General features: G+C 48.0%; 1 protein-coding gene across 1 annotated transcript in view; it reads right to left on the bottom strand.

The window, feature by feature from the left end:
- Window positions 1–20,513, bottom strand: part of ETS1 (ETS proto-oncogene 1, transcription factor) — a 107,486-nt gene that overhangs the window by 75,501 nt on the left and 11,472 nt on the right. Inside the window, exon 3 of the mRNA XM_028707424.2 lies at window positions 16,282–16,426. Within this exon, the coding sequence (XP_028563257.1) occupies window positions 16,282–16,426 (145 nt within the window). The remainder of the gene's footprint in view (window positions 1–16,281; window positions 16,427–20,513) is intronic.

Below are 20,513 nucleotides of genomic sequence, written 5' to 3'. Positions count from 1 at the left end.
TTCAAGAGCACTTGCAGGCCAAGCTTAAACTGTTGGTTTTAACCTTTAAAGTATTAAATGGTTTAGGCTCAAACTACTTGCCTAGACCTGCCTGCTCACATAACGCAATCTCAATTGGAGGCCCTCTGGGTCTGCCCGATCCCTAGACCAGTGAGGTGGATGGCTATTCAAGGCAGGGTCTTTGCTGGGATGGCTCCACGGTTCCGGAACTCCCTTCCACTAGATGTATGTAGGCAACTACACTTTTGAGGGTTTGGAAAGCCTTAAGGACCTGCTTGTTTATTTGAATGGGTTTCATTCTTTGGGAATAAGCCCCTCGTTTACATGCATTCAATATTTGTGCGACCGTGTATATGTGCATTGGAAGCGACCCAGAAATGTCATAAAGACTTCACTGAAATGTCACTAAATGTAGGGCTGCCATATTTCAAAAAGTGAAAATCTGGATACAAAAGTTGTTGATCTTTCTTTGGCAAAGTTGTTGAATTTTTTAGTTCTACCAAATTTGTTGAGCTTGGGTTGCCATACATCCAGATTTTCCTGGAAATGTCAGCAATTGCCCCCAGACAATGTTTCCAACAGACATATTGCAACCCTACGAAATGGGTGGGATGGAGGGGAGCAAGGTGTTTGCAGGTTTTTTCAATGGGTTTCAATTATATGTGACTGTAGCGACACACACGGTGCCTCGCAACGTAACCACCACGTAAATGGTGGGCTGCCTGTATATAATTGCTGGAAGTAGCTTTGGACAAGCTTTACCGGGAAAAGTGGCATAGAAATATTTTAAAATATAATAAAAAGCGCTGCTAAGCATTAGGATCAGTGGTGCTCTGATCTTGCGCTTGGGGTCTTAAGCTGACTCCTCTTAGTACCGTAGCGAGCCTAGTTTCGCAGGCACAAATAATTCACATAGTTCAGATAAGTTCCAGATAAAAGGGCTGATCTGCTATCTGGGTCAAAAAGCAACTTCAAACTGTTCCCAAATTGCCCACTGCATGCACTTTGGCTCACCATGCAATCCTCATTTAAGTTTCAAAATCTTTCGGTCTGCAGAGGCTGATCGGAGCCGCAGTCTTGAGACATCTAAAGAGGTCTGCAACACTGCTGCTGATCTCTTAAAGTACCGCAAGCAGAGGCCCAGCACTGGAAGAGTCTTTCTAGAGACCTTCTCTGGATATCTTGGTCGAAGAAGAGAACGTAAGAACAGCCTGCTGGATCAGGACCAAGGGGCCCCATTTAGTCCAGCCTCCTGTCTCCACAATGGCCAATCAGGTGTTACAAAGGTTGGGAAGCTCGCAAGCAGGACCTGAATGCAACAACTGCCCTCTCCACCAGTGGGTAGAGACTGGGACTGGGACCCAGGAGAGAACAGAGCTCAAATCATGAAGCTGGCCAGGTGACCTTGGGGGGCAACCGTTGCCGCTCAACCTAACCTACCTCGCAGGGTTGTTGTGAGGATTAAATGTGGATGGGGAGAACCATATACAGTGGTACCTCGGGTTAAGTACTTAATTCGTTCTGTTCTTAACCTGAAACTGTTCTTAACCTGAAGCACCACTTTAGCTAATGGGGGCCTCCTGCTGCTGCCGCGCCGCTGGAGCACGATTTCTGTTCTCATCCTGAAGCAAAGTTCTTAAGCCGAGGTACTATTTCTGGGTTAGCAGGAGTCTGTAACCTGAAGCGTCTGTAGCCTGAAGCGTCTGTAACTCGAGTTATCACTGTACAACACTTTGAGATCTTTGGTGGGAAAGGTGCAACAAATTAATGGGTAATAAATTAGCCACTGATTCAGCATTCCCTAGGGATACAGGCAAGGACTGTAAGGTGGCAGTTTCTCTCTCTCCCCCCCCCCCAAAAAAAATCTCTGCAATCCCAGCAGAAAACCAGCAGCGAAAGCATCTCCCATCGCCACACCTTTCTGCCTGTCATGAAGACCTTCAAAGCGCAGAGCCTCCAGCCATAAAAAGTGGCATTGGGATGAGTGTGGGGTGGGAGTCAGAGGGTGCATGTAGACAAAGAACCAGAGGACTTCCTCCGCCGCACCACAGTCTTGTCCGTGGCTCAGCATTGTTGGCAAGCGCAGGGTTAAGCACAGAGGAGGAGGAGGAAGGCGGCTGTGAAGGCCACGATTTCTGGTTTATTTCAAGAAGGGAAGTGTGTGGCTGCCCGATTAGGCCGATGGCTTCCTCTTTTCCCATAACCTCCAGACCCCCGTGGCCCCAGTGTTTACTTTCTGAAATGAAAAAATCTGCTGCTGTTTTTCTTTCTCCTTTCTTGTCCTCCCCCCCACTGCCTATTTTTGCATTTGTGCATGCGGCACATGATGGGGGGGTTGTCTTCGCATGCCAGGGGGGCAGGAGTGGGTGTGGTGATGAGACTGGCTGAATAGGGCAGACACCTCTCCTCCTCCTCCTCCTGCCCCCCCAAGTCTTGCTCCCTTCCTCTCCGCCCCACAGGCCTTTTCCAGCTGCAGCCTCTGAGTTCTGACATCTCCAGCACCAGGTTAAGAGAGAGAGATATATTAATGGGAGAGTTTTGTCTCCTGCTCCAGCAGCTATAAACACAACGAACATCTGGCAAGAGAAGGCTTCCCTTCTGCCAAGCAGCACAGGGGGGGTTCGGGGTGGGTGGAGAGAAAGCCCAAGCTATTTTCAGGGTCTCAGACCCACCCCCCTCTGTTCCCACCCGCTCCCCCCTTTTTTTTCTTCTTGGCTGGGATTGGCACGCAGCACTGCCCCCCCTCCCAGCGATTCCCATTCATAGATAAACCCCAGAGAGGAAGTCACTTCAGCTTACAAAGCGATGGTTGGGAAAGAAAAATAAAGATGGGATAAGGCAGGAGGTGGAGGAACTTTTCCCTGTGGCTCCAGCTCCCACCTCCAGCCACAGTTGAGTTTTCCTGGGTTGCCTGTGGGGGGCGCTGCTGAGTGTTGGGCTGAGGGCAACTGCAACTGGCTCCCCCCCCCCCCCCCCCGCACACCCCAGTCGGTGGCGGCTGTGTTCAATCAAGGGGTCTGTGTGCGATTCCTGCACTGCAGGGGTTGGGCTAGATAATAATAATAATAAATTTTATTTATATCCCGCCCTCCCCAGCCGAAGCCGGGTTCAGGGCGGCTAACAACAATAAAACAGTACGTACAAAAGTACAGCATAAACAACACTCCAAAATCATTCATTATAAAATTAATTCATTCAAGCCACTGGCAACCATTGGGCCAGAGCTCCGCGAAGATTGCCGAGGGAGGGAGTCAGGCTGTGCCCTGGCCAAAGGCCTGGTGGAACAGCTCTGTCTTGCAGGCCCTGCGGAAAGATGTCAAGTCCCGCAGGGCCCTGGTCTCTTGTGACAGAGTGTTCCACCAGATCGGAGCCACGGCCGAAAAAGCCCTGGCTCTAGTTGAGGCCAGCCTAACTTCTCTGTGGCCTGGGACCTTCAAGATGTTTTTATTTGAAGACCGTAAGTTTCTCTGTGGGGCATACCAGGAGAGGCGGTCCCGTAGGATGACCCTCAAGGTCCCTTCCAACACTATAATTCACCGTTTCTACGATGAAAGTTGCTGCTTAGGTTGCACCTTGTGAGCAGCCAGCAAACCTCATGGAAGGCAGCAGGACTCGAGTCAAGGCACAGCAAAACATGCAGGTCCCAGTTGTCTGCACTCAATTGCCTCTAGGCCTGAAGGCATGTTTGTGTTTGTTTGTGTGTGTGTGTGTGTGTGTGTGTGCAAAGTTGAACCAAGACTGCATCCAGGCTGCAGTAGTGTGGCAAGACACAAGACTGGCGAGCTTTCACACAGAAGCAGCGTCCTGAATAGGGAATGGGCGAATCTCCCACAGAATCCTAGAACTGTAGAGTTGGAAGGGACCCCGAGGATCATCTAGTCCAACCCCCCGCAACGCAGGAATCACAGCTCAAGAATCACTGACAGGTGGCTATTCAACGACCCCCCGGCAAATGATGGAGAGTCCACCACCTTCTGAGATTGTGCGTTCCACTATCTAATGGCTCTGACTATTTCCATTTCCCTCATTTTTCCAACCACTAAGCTCATTTCTCCACATTCCCACATCAGTTTACAAATTTTAAACAAAGCAAAACATTAACACCAGCGTTTTTAGCATGACTCTCTCCTCAGGTATGCCTATCTGCAAAGCCCTTTCCCCTGAACATGATGCACTTGTGTGCGTTTTTGTACGTGTCACTCGGTGGGAGAACTGCATTGCAAAATTCGGAGAAATGCAAATTTCCATGGCTGGCGCTGTGCTTGGTTCATGTATTATTGCTCCGGAAAGGGCAGATTAGGCCAGTTTGCCCATCAATGTGAAATGGAACTGAATAGTGGCTGAATCGTGAAGGCCTGTATTGACGCACCAAAGCACAAAGCATCCTTTACTTCACACTGAGCTCCTGGGCATCATCCTGACATGCTCCTGCTCAGGATTCCAGACTGCAACTGCTGAGCAGGAGGCATGAAAAGACAGCGAGGGAGAAAGGAAGTGAAGGACCCCGGATTGGACAACTGCAAGGACCACAGGATGCAACTGCCCTTCCATTATTTTGCCTTCCTGTGGACCAGCACCATGAGATGCCTAGGGATTTCCTTGGCACCAAAGGCAGGACACCTGGTAAGAACCAATGTGGTGTAGTAGTTTTAAGGCCAGAAAAGGACCTGGGAGAGACCCAGGTTCAAATCCCCACTCAGCCACGAAGCTTGCTGTTTCTCAGCCTTGCCTACCTCACAGGGTTGTTGCGAGGATTAAATGGGGAAAGGGAGAACCTGTGTATGCCAAGTTGAGCTCCTTGGGATAAAAATGTAATGAAATACAGTGGTACCTCGGGTTAAGTACTTAATTCGTTCCGGAGGTCCATTCTTAACCTGAAATTGTACTTAACGTGAAGCACCACTTTAGCTAATGGGGCCTCCTGCTGCCGCTGCGCTGCCAGAGCACGATTTCTGTTCTCATCCTGAAGCAAAGTTCTTAACCTGAAGCACTATTTCTGGATTAGCAGAGTCTGTAACCTGAAGCGTATGTAACCCGAGGTACCACTGTAAATGAATAATTAAGCAGGCAAATTTGTGGCCTTCCAGATATTGTTGGACTCTTACTCCCATCAGCCCCAGCCAGAAGGCCAGTGGTCAGAGATGTTGGGAACCATGGTTCCTCAATATTGGGAGGCTCCCCAAATAATAATAATAATAATAATAATAGATTATTTATACCCCTCCCATCTGGCTGGGTTTCCCCAGCCACTCTGGGCAGCTTCCACCCGAATATTAAAAACAATATAGCGCCAGACATTAAAAACTTCCCTAAACAGGGCTGCCTTTGATAGCGGAATGAACTACCTTGGAAGTTGGTGGACTTCCCTTCACTGTAGGTTTTTCAGAAGAGGTTGGAGGGCCGTCTTGTTGAAGTTCTTGAGCTGTGATTCCTGCATTGCGGGGGGGGGGGGGGGTGGACTAGATGACCCTGGGGAGACCCTCCCAACTCTACAATTCTAGGATTCTATGAATCTGGCCTCTTTTCTTTCCCTCTTCTCTCATGTTTCTTATCTTTCCTCTGTTGTCCTGCTACATCACCCTGCCAACTGTGTCTCCCCGTCCACCGCCACTTTGTGGAAATATAACAGGGGTGTGTGTGGATCGGGTGTGTGTGTGTGGATCGGGGGGGGGGAGAGGGCCCCCAGTGTGCCCGCAGACCCCTTGCCAGCATCCCCCTCCATCCCTACCCAAATCTCTTGGGGTCTCCCTCCCAGCCCGTCTCACGCAGATGTGCCTTCTTTGAGAAAAGGAGTCCATTCATCTCCTCCAGAGAGGCAGTGCGGGGGAGGCGGCAGTCAAGAGGACGTCCGTGAATGGGGGGGGGGGGGGGAGTGTGAGTGGGATGTCAGAAGGGGCTGAGAAAGGAGGGGGGGAGGCTGCAGTTAAAAATAGGATAAAAGAATGTGAAAAAAAATGCAGCGCCTTCTCTTTTAAGCGTGGCTCTGAAAATGCGCTGCAGCTGGAGAAGCCATCGGCTGCTGAGCCGTCTTGGCCTTCACACACACAACACAGCACACACACACACACACACACACACACACACACACACACACACACACACACTCCCCTCCCAGAAAGGGTCTGGAATTGGGCCCAGAAGCTGCACACAAAGAGAACTTTCCTCCAGGGAACTCCATGAGGGAGGAAGAAGTATGAATGGGGGAAGTGCAGGGGGTTATAGACCACTTCCAGGGGGGGGGGGAGAGTGGGGTGGGGAGTGGGAGAGAGAGAAAAGGGGTCTTCTTGCCCCTCCACCACCCCTCAAGTCAAGCCACCCACCACTGAAAGCATCTCTCTCTCTCTTTGAAAGTGTTTTTTATTGAATTGTATCTATACAGCCCAAATAACAAAACAGAACTTCACAAGACAAACACAGAAAACCTAAAGAGAACCAAATCCATGTTACATTCACAGGGAGAAATGACAGAGCTGGCTTTCTGGATATTTGTGATGAGATATAGGCAGGTAAGAGGAAAGTGATTAGCTATGATTCCTGCATTGCAGGGTCTTGGATTGGAGGGCCCTCGAGAGTCCCTTCCGACTCTACAATGTTATGATTTTATGAAAGGACTGCCGTAAGATCAAACAGGTGTGGTCACACAACTTGCACAGTACACAGAAACAAAAACCTATGACTGAAACCATCAAAGGCACAAGGAGTACCAAGAATGTTACATCCAGAAAAAAACTTCCAACCCATTGGATGTTACGTATCCAATATTTCTTGAGAGGCTTGTGGAAGAGAGCATCTCTGAAATGCGGTCCATGCGCCTCTGAGCTAGTCAACCTTCCCCTAGCGCTCAATGGGAAAAGAGATGACTGAAGGACTCCGTTTGGTTTGGCTCTGAGGGGAGGCAGGCAGATGTCAGCGACTTCCACATTCCCTGCCAGATGATATTCTTGGTGTCTCTCTCTGTGTGTGTGTGCTTAAAACGGATTAGACCATTTCATGGAGCACAGGTCTATCAGGGGCAAGCAACTGCGATAATCCAGGGGCAGCATGCCTCTCTGAAAACCACACACTGGGAGGTTTTCAAGCAGAGGTTGGATGGCCATCTGTCATGGATGCTTTAGCTGAGATTCCTGCATTGCAGGGGGTTGGACTAGATGACCCTCAGGGTCCCTTCCAATTCTATGATTCTACGTAATGACAGGGGAGGACTGCTCATGCTTCTCTGTGCTCTTCCCAGGATGTCTCCCCACTCCAATTCCTTGTGTGACTTTTAAGGTGGAGGTGAAACTTTAGCGAGGCAACCTTGGTTTTTAAACTCTACTATTCTATGATGCTATCATCCAAGCAAATGGTCCGCCTGGTTCAGCACTCCTTACAACAAAGGTAGGGAACCCAGGGGCCGAAGGTGGCCCTTGGCATTCTCCTCAGACCACACACCCCTCACCAGCCCAACTTTAAGCCCTCCTGGAGGGCTTTCGCCTGGGTCCTGGAGCTCTTCTGATGCCTCTTGCAGGTTGCGAACGTGAGAGTGTATGGTACCCCTTGCTCCGCCCACTCTTGCCTTTGGCCCCGCCCTCCACAGCCACAGAAAGGAAATCAGCCCTCCAGCTGAAAGGAACAAACACCCCACCCTCGCCTGCGGCGTAGATGCTCTGCCAGGTGCAATCTGTGGTTGGAAACAGGAAGTGGTGCTCGCCACACTGCAGCAAAGGCGGCAGAAGCAGCACTGAGGCAGCCAAACCTTTTGCAGGGCAAGCTTGGCATCAGGCAATCCAGGGTGCAAAGTGAGGGGTGCCCAGGGGGCCATGCAGGGCACCCACAAGGGCCAGGGGTTGCCCACATTTGACCTAGGCCCTTCCCAGCCCACCCTGTCAAATGTCCCTTCTGCGTGCAGGGTGCTTGTTCCGCAACTGAACGACTGCCCTTTCTCTGTCTGCCGCCCCCCAAAAAAGTTTGCTTTGCGGGTACAGTATTGAAGCTCATTTCAGTAAGGTTACCTCCAGACATGTGAGTATTTTTGGCATAATGAAAAACCCTTATACCACACTAACAGTTGCAGCCTCCCTCCAAGAACCTTGGGAACTTCAGCTTGCTAGGGGCGCTGAAAGTTGTTAGGAGGCCTCATCACCCTTCACAAACTACAGTTCCCAGAATTCTTTGGGGGAAATCCGCAGCCGCTGAAGTGGCGTGACAGTGCTTTGAATGCAGATGGTTCCAACTCTTACACACAGCAAAATCAGATCTATTGGTATTGACTTGGAACTCTTGTAGCAATATATTTATTGTAATATTCAAATCAGATTAAGGCACACTGAAAAACAAAATATTGAGTCAGCTGTAAATAAAATTTGCTCCCCCAAGTTTTATGGTTTAAATCCAACAGATAACAGGGTCACTTATATTTCAAAACTAATAATTCCAGTCCAACGCAGGGCTTTTATATTACCCCGACTGAATGTTTCCCCCCTCAGCTTTTGTCAAGGGCAGATACTTAAACATCCCCAGAAATGATAGACATTGCGGATGTTTTTTGAATGTGCCAGACACAGTAGAACATATTATTTTCTACTGTCCATTGTACAACCAGCTATGCAAATGCATGCTATATGCTTTTCTGGGTAGTCTAACATCAAAGCACAATGAAGGTATCAGATACCCAGTAGTAACTGCAAGGGTGGCGGAGTTTTTAATCAACAGTACCTCTCAGAGAAGCGAATGGCACTATTTGGTGGGAAGAAACTCCAATGAAAACCCTAGTTATTAAATATTTTTACATGGCTGTTTATCTGTATATATTTTAAAATATTATATATGGATGTTTTATGATGGCCTATATTTGTAATGCCCAGTAAAGGTTTGAAGAAGAAGAGTTTGGATTTGATATCCCACTTTATCACTACCTGAAGGAGTCTCAAAGTGGCTCACAACCTCCTTCCTTTCTTCCCTCACAACAAACACTCTGTGAGATGAGTGAGGCTGAGGGACTTCAGAGAAGTGTGACTAGTCCAAGGTCACCCAGCAGCTGCATGTGGAGGAGCGGAGACGCAAACCTGGTTCACCAGATTACAAGACTACCGCTCTTAACCACTACACCACACTGGCTCTCTTTGGCGAAGCAAGCTTTGAATGCCACGGTGTGGATGTGACCGAAGTGGAATAAAATGCTCTGCTGTCCCAGCACAACAACAACGAAAAAGAAAACAACATTTTGCAGCTAGGAAAGTGAAGGGGAAATGTCCTGAACAGCATAGGATGAAGGAGTGATGGGCAGGAAGACACAGAAACCTCCCTCAAGCAAAGCGGGATGGCAAGGTCATTGACATATAACTTCCCCACAGACAATCAGAAGGGAGGAGCAATAAACAGAAGAGCTGTAAGTCTCAGAAGACATTTGACAACAACTCCCCAACGTACAACTTCAAAGTGGGGCTCACCCCCACCAAAAATGCAGCTGAGCAGGACTGTGTGGAAAGAAGAACCTATTTCTGGTAAGTTGTGGCTTTCAGCCTCAGGTTGCAAAAATGTGAGATGTTGTCAGATGCTGATCTCTTTGCAACATGCTCTCCCTGCCTTGTTGCCTCCAGGGCACAGGAGTACCAGAAAGGAAGGCTTTTTTTTATTGCCTCAGGCCTCATGCAGAGAGGCAGAATGATCCTAAGCACTGCATATACAAGACCGTCAAGCTGAGACTAGGGTTGCCATATTTCAAAAAAGTAAAATTCTTCATACCCCCAAATGGTTGAGCTTTTTGGGGGGCAACCTCCTCTGAAAATTGCTTTCGGAGCTGTTTTTGCTGCTTTTACCATCGTGTTGCCATATATCCGTGTATTCCCTGACATTTTGCCAGTTCACCAAAATCCCCCCATGCCATTTTTACACCTGAAAACCAGGATGTGTCAGGAATTTTCCTGACATATGGCAAGCCTACCTGAGGCCCACCTTTCCACAAAATGAACTCAGACTGAAAAATCACCCCAGAGTCGAGTCTGAGGGGCAGACAAGCATGTGGTTGTCTCTGAAAGCTGCCACTCTGAGACAAATGCAATGCAAGTTCAGAAGAGCTTTGGGGGAAATGAGGACTACCCAAGCCAACCTCTCCCTACACTATTACCATCACCACCACCATCAGCATATAAATTTATATACCCCCTTCATCCGAAGATCTCAGAGCAGTTCATAAGACTCTTCAGTAGCTCCATCAGCTTTTGTCCCACTCATTTTTTTTTGTTTCTCATCCAGCTGACTGCTGGCAGGTGGCCCTTGGAAGGCTGCACACAAGGTAATGTGGCCCTTGAGCTGACAAAGGTTCCCCACCCCTGCTGTACACAGTACTGACTGGCTAGTGCCCACAATGTTACTAAGAAACCTCTCTACCTCCATAATCCTTGCAGCAGCTTTCCTTTTAAAGTAAAATTTCAATAATATAGTGAATGGGCCGATCAATGTGTGAATATTTATGCAGCACTTTAAAACATTTAAAAATTGGGCAGTCTGCCTAAATGTGTGTGTGTGTGGGGGGGGAGACAGGCTCACATAAAACTTGGGAGTTTACAGTGGGCTCATGTGACAGCTGCCTTCCATTTATTTATTTCTTGCAGGTTTCTAGTCCTTATGATTAAGGAAAGGACATGTCCGCACAAAACCTGGAAGCCAGAAGAGGACTTATGTCAGTAAATAATGGGTTTATAATCCTTATTCATTCCCCAGGCCTATGAATAAATTTAGCAAATGAGGAAAAATAATGTGGAAATACATTTGATTTGCTTAGTTGATTCGGGATGTGGGTTCTTTTGGTAGTGCCTTGTTCCACCAGATGCATCTAGCAACCTGGCAGCCTCAGCTGGTCTTAATTTTGCCTCTCCTGAAAGGATCAAAGCAATTGGTGATGGACTGCCCTGCCACTATCAGTTGTGGCTCCAAGGGCTTCTGAAATGGGACTCTTCCTCCAAGTTTTGCAACAGTGGCTCATCCCCTGCTCCCTTTATGCCATTTGTACTGAAGATTCTCTCCCAGCGTCAGCAGCAAAAAAAATGATAGCTCCTTAGAAACATCTTTGGAACTCCAGGAGAGTGATAACATTCTTGCACAGATTCTTGCATCAAAACCACCTCTCTTTCAAAAGTCCGAAAGCCTAGGATTTATGGCCCGGCGACAGCACCGTATAAGCTTATCTCATCTATCTAAAAAAAACCATGGAAGATTTTCCTTTCTGGGAGTTGTGCTGCCTGCTTCACTGAGCGAAGAAGCAGCCTCTTCCCTGAGAGAGGGTCTCACCTAACACAAGAGCTGGCACTCAGCAGCTCTTTCCAATATTTTGAATGACTATGACTTTATTGAATGGCATTGATGGTTTCGAAGGAATTTGCTGCTATACGCTACTGTGCTTTTGATGTCAGAGACATTGCAACGCTTGTTGTGTTTTTAATGGCACTGTGGTTACTGGGAGCTGCTTTGAGCTCGACGTCTGCTGTTGGAAAAGGGGAATACAAATAGTGAATCGAGCACGTGAATAATCTTGCTTTGGGCACCAAAGGCCCAAATTCTTCTGAGGAAGGTAAAACGACTCCCCACACCAAAGATGTTCGCATTTGGTTACAGGGTGGCATTTTAAAAAAAACATTCGAAATTAGACTCTGTGAGCTGCAGTAGGTGCTTCCAGGTAGGCCCTAAACTGTGCAGTCAGCCATCTTGTTCATTCAGGAAGGTTTTCCCCCCATGAGTGATTTTTGTCCTGCATTGCACTTATCTTGGGCTGCTTTATTCCCCACCACAGGATATCCAAATAGGGAGCAAAAGGGCCCTTCCATGCTCTGTGGATGGAGATATGGGAAGATATAAAGCCATAAGAATAGCCAACTGGATCAGGCCAAAGGCCCTTCTAGTCCAGCATTCTGTACTCACAGCGGCCAACCAGATCCCCGTGGTGGAAAATGACAAGGGGGTGCCTCAGGGTTCTGTCCTGGGCCCGTTGTTGTTCAACATCTTTATAGATAACTTGAATGGAGGTACTGAGGGTTTGCTCATCAAAACTGCAGATGACACCAAACTGGGAGGGGTAGCTAATGCCACAGAAGACGTGAAAAAAGTACCGTATTTTTTGCTCTATAAGACTCACTTTTTCCCTCCTAAAAAGTAAGGGGAAATGTGTGTGCGACTTATGGAGCAAATGCAGGCTGCGCAGCTATCCCAGAAGCCAGCACAGCAAGAGGGATTGCTGCTTTCACTGCGCAGCGATCCCTCTTGCTGTTCTGGCTTCTGGGATTCAGAATTTTTTCTCTCTTGTTTTGCTCCTCCAAAAACGAGGTGCGTCTTGTGGTCTGGTGCGTCTCATAGAGTGAAAAATATGGTACTTTCTTTTATCTGTCCTGAATCTCCCAGCCATAAAAACAACCGAAAAGGATGGAGATGCTTTCAACAGCCTGAATAATCCTTTGCCACCCCAATTTCTTGAACTTCTGTCAAACCCCCGATTAATACCCTCCCCCCCCCCATGGTTCCCATCTGGAAGTGCCGGGGTCTTTTTTGACAGCCAGAGCCAAATCCTGAGAGTGGCCCCCACAAATTGCACACACATGTGCAGTCAGAGCAGAAGTGAAACTGAGCACCTAGAGATACACCCAAATATAGGACTTCCTTGCCTATGTGAAGCCGTAAGACAGACAGAAAAAACCCCCCACATTAAACCCCACTAAAATAAAAAAAGGAAAAGAACAAAGAGGGGAAAATCCTTGCAGGTTACTGGTAGGAGTCAATACTGTCTAAGTAAACACTACTAGTGTTATGTGAGATCTCAGAATGGGCCCTGGACAGAAATGGTCTTGATTAAAATTTTAGCTCAGCCCCAAACACCTGAGGCAACTGTCCTTTCTCCCAGCTTTCTCTGTCAGCTTGAAACAAGAGAACACTGTAATAATGGCCAACTTTGCCGGGTTGTAGTGAGAATTGTTGGGATAGCGTGCATAAATCTCTTAAAGCACAAATGAAAGGTCAACTAACTAAATAATATGGATTAAAATAGCCTGCTCCCAGATGAGCCTATTTGGCCCTTGAGACTGACATTGCAGGCCTGGGTCTCTGCACCCTCATTGCATGAGATCAGGCCAATGGGGACTAGAGGCGGGGCCTTTTCTGTGGTGGCACCAAGAGAGTGGAATATCTTCCCGACGTTTAGTCAGAATCTGATTTCTTGTAGCTTGAAGCCATTTGTTTGAGTCCTGCCCTCTGGAGCAGGAAAAAACAAGCTTGTTCCCTCTTCCATGCAACAGCCCTTGAGATATTTGAAGATGGCTATTGTAACTCCTCTCAGTCTCCTCTTTTCCAGGTTAAACATGCCCAGCTCCTTCAACTGTTCCGCATAAAGGCTTGGCTTCCAGACCCTTGATCATCTTGGTTGCCCTCATCTACACACATTCTAGCTGGTCAACATCCTTCTTAAATTGTGGTGCCCAGAACTGAACACAGGACTCCAGGTGTGCTCTGACCAGTACAAAGAGGTTCCTACAGACACATCTTCTATCCAGGCAACCAAGAGGGATTATCATAATGCAATGACACCCTGCAGCAAGGCAAAAGCATGTAAGGAGGGGGCGGGGTCAGAGCAGTGAGGGGCGGGGCCTGGAAGAGGAGGCATGGCCTTGGAGAGGCATGACCTGAGGAGACTGCTGAGGACTAGGAACAGGTGCACCAACCCCTGAGATCCCCTACTCCTGGTCCAGAGAAATCCTTGTCCTGCTTCATGGTAAGGCTGAAGAAGAAAACAGTTGTGTCCAGCATAATAATAATAATAATAATAATAATAATAATAATAATAATAATTTTATTATTTATACCCCACTCATCTGGCTGGGTTTCCCCAGCCACTCTGGGTGGCTCCCAACAGAATATTAAAAGCACGATATGCAGTGGTACCTCTAGTTATGAACTTAATTCATTCCGGAGGTCCGTTCTTAACCTGAAACTGTTCTTAACTAGAGGCCTGCTTTTGCTAATGGGGCCTCTTGCTACCGCTGCACCACCGTCACACGATTTCCATTCTCATCCTGGGGCAAAGTTCTCAACGTAACTCTTCCAGGTTAGCGGAGTTTGTAACCTGAAGCTTTTGTAACCTGGGGCATTTGTGACTCGAGGTACCACTGTGTTTTGATATAACTAGAATCCTCATAAACCTTTAATACGGTGAAGAAGGTGAAGAAGATGATGTAAACAATCTCTGCACTTCACTCAGTCACAGCCATGTTTTTTTTTTGTTTGCCTTTGATTGGTTTGTACATCCCATTGAGTTTCTGAAGTTGCATTTTCAAAAAGATAGGAGCAAAGAACAAATGGACCCCCAACAAGAAAAGTTGCAACCTGCAAAAGCTTTGCAGCATGAAAAGGGCGGGTGGATGCATGCAGAGGAAGTGGTGATGACGAGAGGAGGCTTTTGACAGTCAACAACAGTCGTTGCACAGAGGAAGCCGCGGAAGAAACCCCTGCACTTGTTACAACATTTTACCTTAAGAAACAGAAGGGTGTTGGAAGAAGAGCATCTGCTGCATCATAAGAACGTAAGATGAGCTATCTGGATCAGGCCAAAGGGGGGCCCACCTAGTCCAGCATCCTGTTCTCGCTGTGGCCAACCAGATGCCCCAATAGGAAACACACAGGCAGGATTTGAACACAAGAGCCCACTCCCCTCCTGTGGTTTCCCGGAGCTGGAATTCAGAAGCATCACTGCCTCTGACCTTAGAGGCAGAACACACTCATCCTGGCTAGTAGCCATCAATACCCTTCTCCTCCATGAATTTCTCTAATCCTCTTTTAAAGCTATCTAGGTTGGGGGCCATCACTGCCTCCGGAGGCAGCAAGTTCCACCATTTAACTCTACACTGTGTGAAGAAGGACTTTCTTCTATCTGTCCCGAATCTTCCAGCATTCGGCTTCTTTGGAAGCCCATGACTTCTTGTGTTATGAGAGAGGGAGAAAAGCTTTTCTCTGTCCACATTCAGCACGCCATGCATAATTTTACAGACCTTTATCATGTCTCCTCTTATTCACTTTTCCTCTAAACTAAAAAACAAAACAAAACCCAAATGATGCAACTTTTCATCAAAGGGAAGTCACTCCATGCCCTCGATCCTTTTGGTCATCCTTTTCTGAACCTTTTCCAAGTCCACAGTCTCCTTTTTGAGGTGAGGCAGCCAGAACTGTACACAGGATCAGGCAGGCCCTGGTTCTACCTAGTCCAGCTGAGATGGCCAAAGCAGGGCACTCTGAAGATTTGGTGGACTCAAGCTGCCATAGCTAGGGATGATGGGAGTTGTAGTCAACAACAGCACAGGGCGAGGGGAGCTGCACAGCGCATTGGCTGTTCCTGACTTGCCAGCAGCCTGCTTCCCTAGTTAATTGTCCTCAGCATCAGGACCATTTAGGAACCAGATTTACACTGAGCTAGACCATTGGTCCATTCTAGCTCAATACTCTTGACACTGACAGGCAGCAGCTGTCCGGGGTTTTAGGCAGGGGACAGTCCCAGCCCTACCGGAAGATGCTGGGGCTTGAACCTGAGGCCTTCTACATGCAAAGCAGGTGTTCTGAGCTAATTCCCTTCCCTGATGCAACAGGAGAACGTGGAGTTTCCTTCTGCCTCACCATCACAAGCAGGAGCCATCGCTAGGCTCGTCCCCTGTAAAATCAACCCCACATATGCCGGCAGCCATGATTATTCTTAGCATCATATATTTATGTACCTACTTGACCACATTGGCGAAACTCGAACGGTTACATGTGCCACATAACACCTGAAAGAATTCATTAGTGGCACAACTTGCACCTTGGAACTCCCTGCCACTTGAAACCAGGCAGGAACCTTTGCTGTACCCTTTTTGGCACCTGCCGAAAAACACACTCTTGTTTCGTCAAGCCTGTCCAGGTGCTTAGAAAGTTGGGGGGGGGGCGGGTTTCATCTGGTTCAATCTATTAACTTTCTGAAAGTCTTAAATTGCTGCTATTCTTTCCCTGTTGATTATTTTACTGTTTCACTTTTTTTGTAAACCTTTCTTTTTAAAAAACAAACAAACAAGCAATGTGTCAATTTCACAAAAAGAATAAATGAATGTTCCCATTTTGCAGACAGATAGGGTAGATAACTGAGGCTGAATGAGAGAGACCACGTGACGGCATTAAGAACCGAAGCTGGGCTTCCAGAATCAACATTCCCTCTAGAATGTGTGACATGATGGCAGGGGGAAAAAGATTCTGAGGTGGGGAAATAGGAAAATGCCTTTCCAGAACCAAGAGGAGACTTACCTGTGCTGTGATATTCAAGCCCCGTGGGCACTTCCTGGATGGCAGCTTCATCCCAGAGTGGGTAGAATGCCCTCTGCTGGTAGCAGGTGGACTGGAACCCACAGGTCGCCCACGGGTCTTCGTAAGGGTTGACATCCCCCTGCCTCTGTGGGAAAGAGAAGCACACCTGGCTGAGCAAAGGTTTCCAGAGGAATGACGCCGAAGGCAGTCACCACAAAGTGTGCAAGCTGGGAAGCGTGCAGAGGACCACGATGATCAAGGGTCCAAGCTTTGTGAGGACCAGTTGAGGGAGTTAGGGATGCTTAGCCCGGAAAAGTGGAGTCCAAGAGGAGATACAAGAGCCATCTTTTCAAATATCTGAAGGGCCCCCAAATGGAGCAAGCTTGTTTTCTCCTGCTCAAAGAGAGCCAGTGTGGTGTAGTGGTTAAGAGCGATAGTCACGTAATCTGGGGAACCGGGTTCGCGTCTCCGCTCCTCCACATGCAGCTGCTGGGTGACCTTGGGCTAGTCACACTTCTCTGAAGTCTCTCAGCCCCACTCACCTCACAGAGTGTTTGTTGTGGGGGAGGAAGGGAAAGGAGATTGTTAGCCGCTTTGAGACTCCTGAAGGGGAGTGAAAGGCGGGATATCAAATCCAAACTCTTCTTCTTCTTCTTCTTCTTCTTCCAGAAGGTAGGATCTGAACAAGGGACTCAAATTACAAGAAAGGAGACCCGGACTAGACATTAGGAAGAACTTTCTGGCAGTCAGGGTTGTTTTACAGTGGAATGGACTCCCTCAAAAGGTGGTGGACTCTGATTCATTGGAGGATTTGAAGTAGAGGTTAGATGACCACCTGTCAGGGATGCTTTGGTTGTGATTTCTACATTGCAAGGGATTGGACGAGATGAACGTTGGGGTCCCTTCCAACTCTACCATTCTATGGTTCTTTGAGTCTGGATACAGTGGTACCTTGGGTTACAGGTTACAGACTCCACTAACCCAGAAATAGTACCTCGGGTTAAGAACTTTGCTTCAGGATGAGAACAGAAATTGTGTGGCAGCGGCAGCGGGAGGCCCCATTAGCTAAAGTGCTGCTTCAGGTGAAGAACAGTTTCAGGTTAAGAACGGACCTCCGGAACGAATTAAGTTCTTAACCCGAGGTACCAGTGTAGCTTTGTTTGTTAGAGCATGCTGCTGATAACACCAAGGTTGCAGGTTCGATCCTTGTATGGGACAGCTGCCTATTTCTGCATTGCAGGGGGCTGGAGAAGATGGTCCTCAGGCTCCCTTCCCATTCTACAGTTCATTGATTCTTTGAAAGAGACTGGTGCCTTGGCAAATGCTTCTACAAAGTGCACCCTGCTCCACAGGTGCATTTGATGGGCGTTTGGTGCACTCAGTGCATCCAACTGCAGAGCAGGGATAGGGAGCCCCTAGGGCTGAATAGGACACATGTGGTTCTCCAGCTTTTTCTGCCCAGCCTTTGGGATTCTTCCTTAGCCATCCCTTCCCCAGGTTAATACAGGTCCTCCTTGAGTACTCTTGTCCGGCTGGACTGGGCCCCTGAATGGAAAGATGCTCCATCTGGAGATGAGGAGAACCGGGGGTGCACAAACCTCCTATCTGGACTGTACAATGGGAAAACCCACTACTGAATGTGGCTCCCAGGAGGTTCCACACCAAGAAAGGACAACACACATACCCCAGCTCTTTGCAGTGTTTGTGTGATTCTCCATCTCTTTCCCACACAAGTCAAGAGAGACAGAAAGGGCTGAACATGCTGCAAATCATTAGATTCTGAAAAGAAAACAGTTTCAACATAAATGTTGGCAATGCTGCCACAGGGCCTTTTCAGTGGTGGCTCCCTGATTGCGGAATCACCTCCCCAGTGAGGTGCGCCTTTCTCCTTCCTTATTAACTTTCAGGATGAATTTGAAAACATCCCTGTTTACATTTGGTGGCTGAGGAAAGACCATTCCCGGCAACCTTGAGATCACTGGACGGAAGAATATTTTTAATCGGAATTGCCTTTAGAATGTTTTTCAATTGAAACTGTGCAAAGTGGAACTTTAGATGTTTTTAACTAAAATTGTTTTTAGAATGCTTTGCCGTGCTTTTGTTTTGAAGCTGGGCGTGTGTTTGCTGTCCGGGGCTCCTTTGGGAGGAAGGGAGGAATATAAATTCAATGAATAAAAACAGTCAAACGTTAATCTATGAGCAGATAAAAACATATAGTCAGTAATAACAAGGTCAAGTCTCATGGGTCAGAGAACGCCTGGGCAAAAAGAGATGTCTTTAGAAGACATTAGAAACATGCCCTGACTCCGGTGGTGCGATCGGGGCAGGACTTTAGGGCAGATATCCAGGGGCCACTCCACTCAGCAGAATGAGCTGGAGGAGCCCCCAAAGTACAGTGGGGAGTGGTCCAGCTTCCTACAGGTTGAAGAAAGGGAAGTGATGCACATGCGGTTTTACACTGAGATCCAGCGCGGAGGGCCTTCTGGCAGTTCCCTCATTGCGAGAAGTAAGGTTACAGGGAACCAGACAGAGGGCCTTCTCGGTAGTGGCACCCGCCTTGTGGAATGCCCTCCCTTCAGATGTGAAAGAAATAAGTAGCTATCCTATCTTTAAAAGCCCTGTTCAGGGAAGTTTTTAATATTTAACGCTGTATTATTTTTAATACTTGATTGGGAGCCGCCCAGAGTGGCTGGGGAAACTCAGCCAGATGGGCGGGGTATAAATAAATTGTTGTTGTTGTTGTTGTTGTTGTTGTTGTTGTTGTTGTTGTTATTCAATGTTAGTCCTACTCAGAATAAACCCTGCGAAATCAATGGACACAACTCCATTGTCACCATTGTCCTTCCTTGGAGGTTTTTAAGCAGAGTTTGGATGGCCGTTTGTCAGGGATGCTTTAGCTGAGATTCTTGCATTGCAGGGGGGTTGGACTAGCTGTCGCTTGAGGGTCCTTTGCAATGCTATGATTCTATAAAGCAGGGATTTTTTGCAGGGTGTCTGCAGATGTCCAGATGTTGCAGGACTCCCAGTATAACCAATGGGTGGTGCAGTCCAACAACATCTGGAGTGCCACAGATTCTGCATCACTGACTTGAAAAGATGGAGCCATGTAAGAACTATTATAGCCTTATCAAACTATTGGTCCATCTAGCTCAGTACTGTCTACACTGACTGGCAGCATCTCTCCTGGATTTTCAGCAAGGGAGACATTACCAGGGACCAAACCTGCACTCTTCTGCATGCAAAGCTATGGCATTTCCCCTAAATCCAGCATCTGAAACTGCCCCATCTCTGTTTGGGCATCTCTGCCTTCCAATACTCTGGAAGCAACCCAACGTTGACGCTCTGGCCCGACTCTTGCAGCCTGTTTCAAAACGGAGGGCGGCTTTCTGCAGCCCTTGCTGCCCCACCCATATCCTTCCACCAGCACAGCGGCGGCACTGTCACACGTCCCTGTCCCCAAGGGAGCTGGGGGAGGCTCAGCAATAGGAAGCAACAGGAAGGCAGGAATAATTTTAGACAAACAACGCCAGGAACTCTGTTTCTTTTTTAAAGTAAAAGACAAGAAAACTCCCTGGAAGTTGCTGCCACACGAGACTGCCCTTTAGAACAGATTTTAGGTCACAAAGAAAAGCTGCTTTTTTGGGGGGGGGAGGGGTGGCTTAACTGGTGAAGGAGCAACCTTTGAGCCCAGGCTTGGAATTGGCCATTTGCTGCATCTACCTTGAGTAGGACCGTAGCTCAGTGATGGAGAACTTGCCTTGCATACAGAAGGTTCCAGGTTCAATCCCTGGTGTCTCCATGTAGGGCAGGCAGAGAAATTTGCTTGAAACCCTGGAGAACCACTGGCTTCCACAGTGGGGACACTGGTTTCTGGGTGGGAGTTGATCACAGTGTGGATTTGCCAAGCGTGCCTTCCTCTTAGCACGTTTCTCCCTTGCGTCCTGAGTTCGAGTGTCTTCAAAGCCCATGACATCTTTGGTAAAGGCTGTTCTCCAACTGGAGCGCTCGCAGGCCAGTGTTTCCCAGTTGTCAGTGTTTATCCCTGACCACTGGTCCTGTTAGCTAGGGATGATGGGAATTGTAGTCCCAAACATCTGGAGGGCTGGAGTTTGCCTATGCCTGGGGTAGATCTCAGGTCAAGTGCGGGGAGGCAGCCAGGGCTGTGACAGAGACGCCTGGGTGCAATCCCACCATCACACTCCCTCACTGCCATGCATTGATTTCCCACATTT

Source organism: Podarcis muralis, chromosome 15 (genome assembly GCF_964188315.1).
Source record: "Podarcis muralis chromosome 15, rPodMur119.hap1.1, whole genome shotgun sequence".
In the NCBI taxonomy this organism is placed as follows: domain Eukaryota; kingdom Metazoa; phylum Chordata; class Lepidosauria; order Squamata; family Lacertidae; genus Podarcis; species Podarcis muralis.
This window is presented reverse-complemented; position numbering and strand designations above follow the sequence as displayed.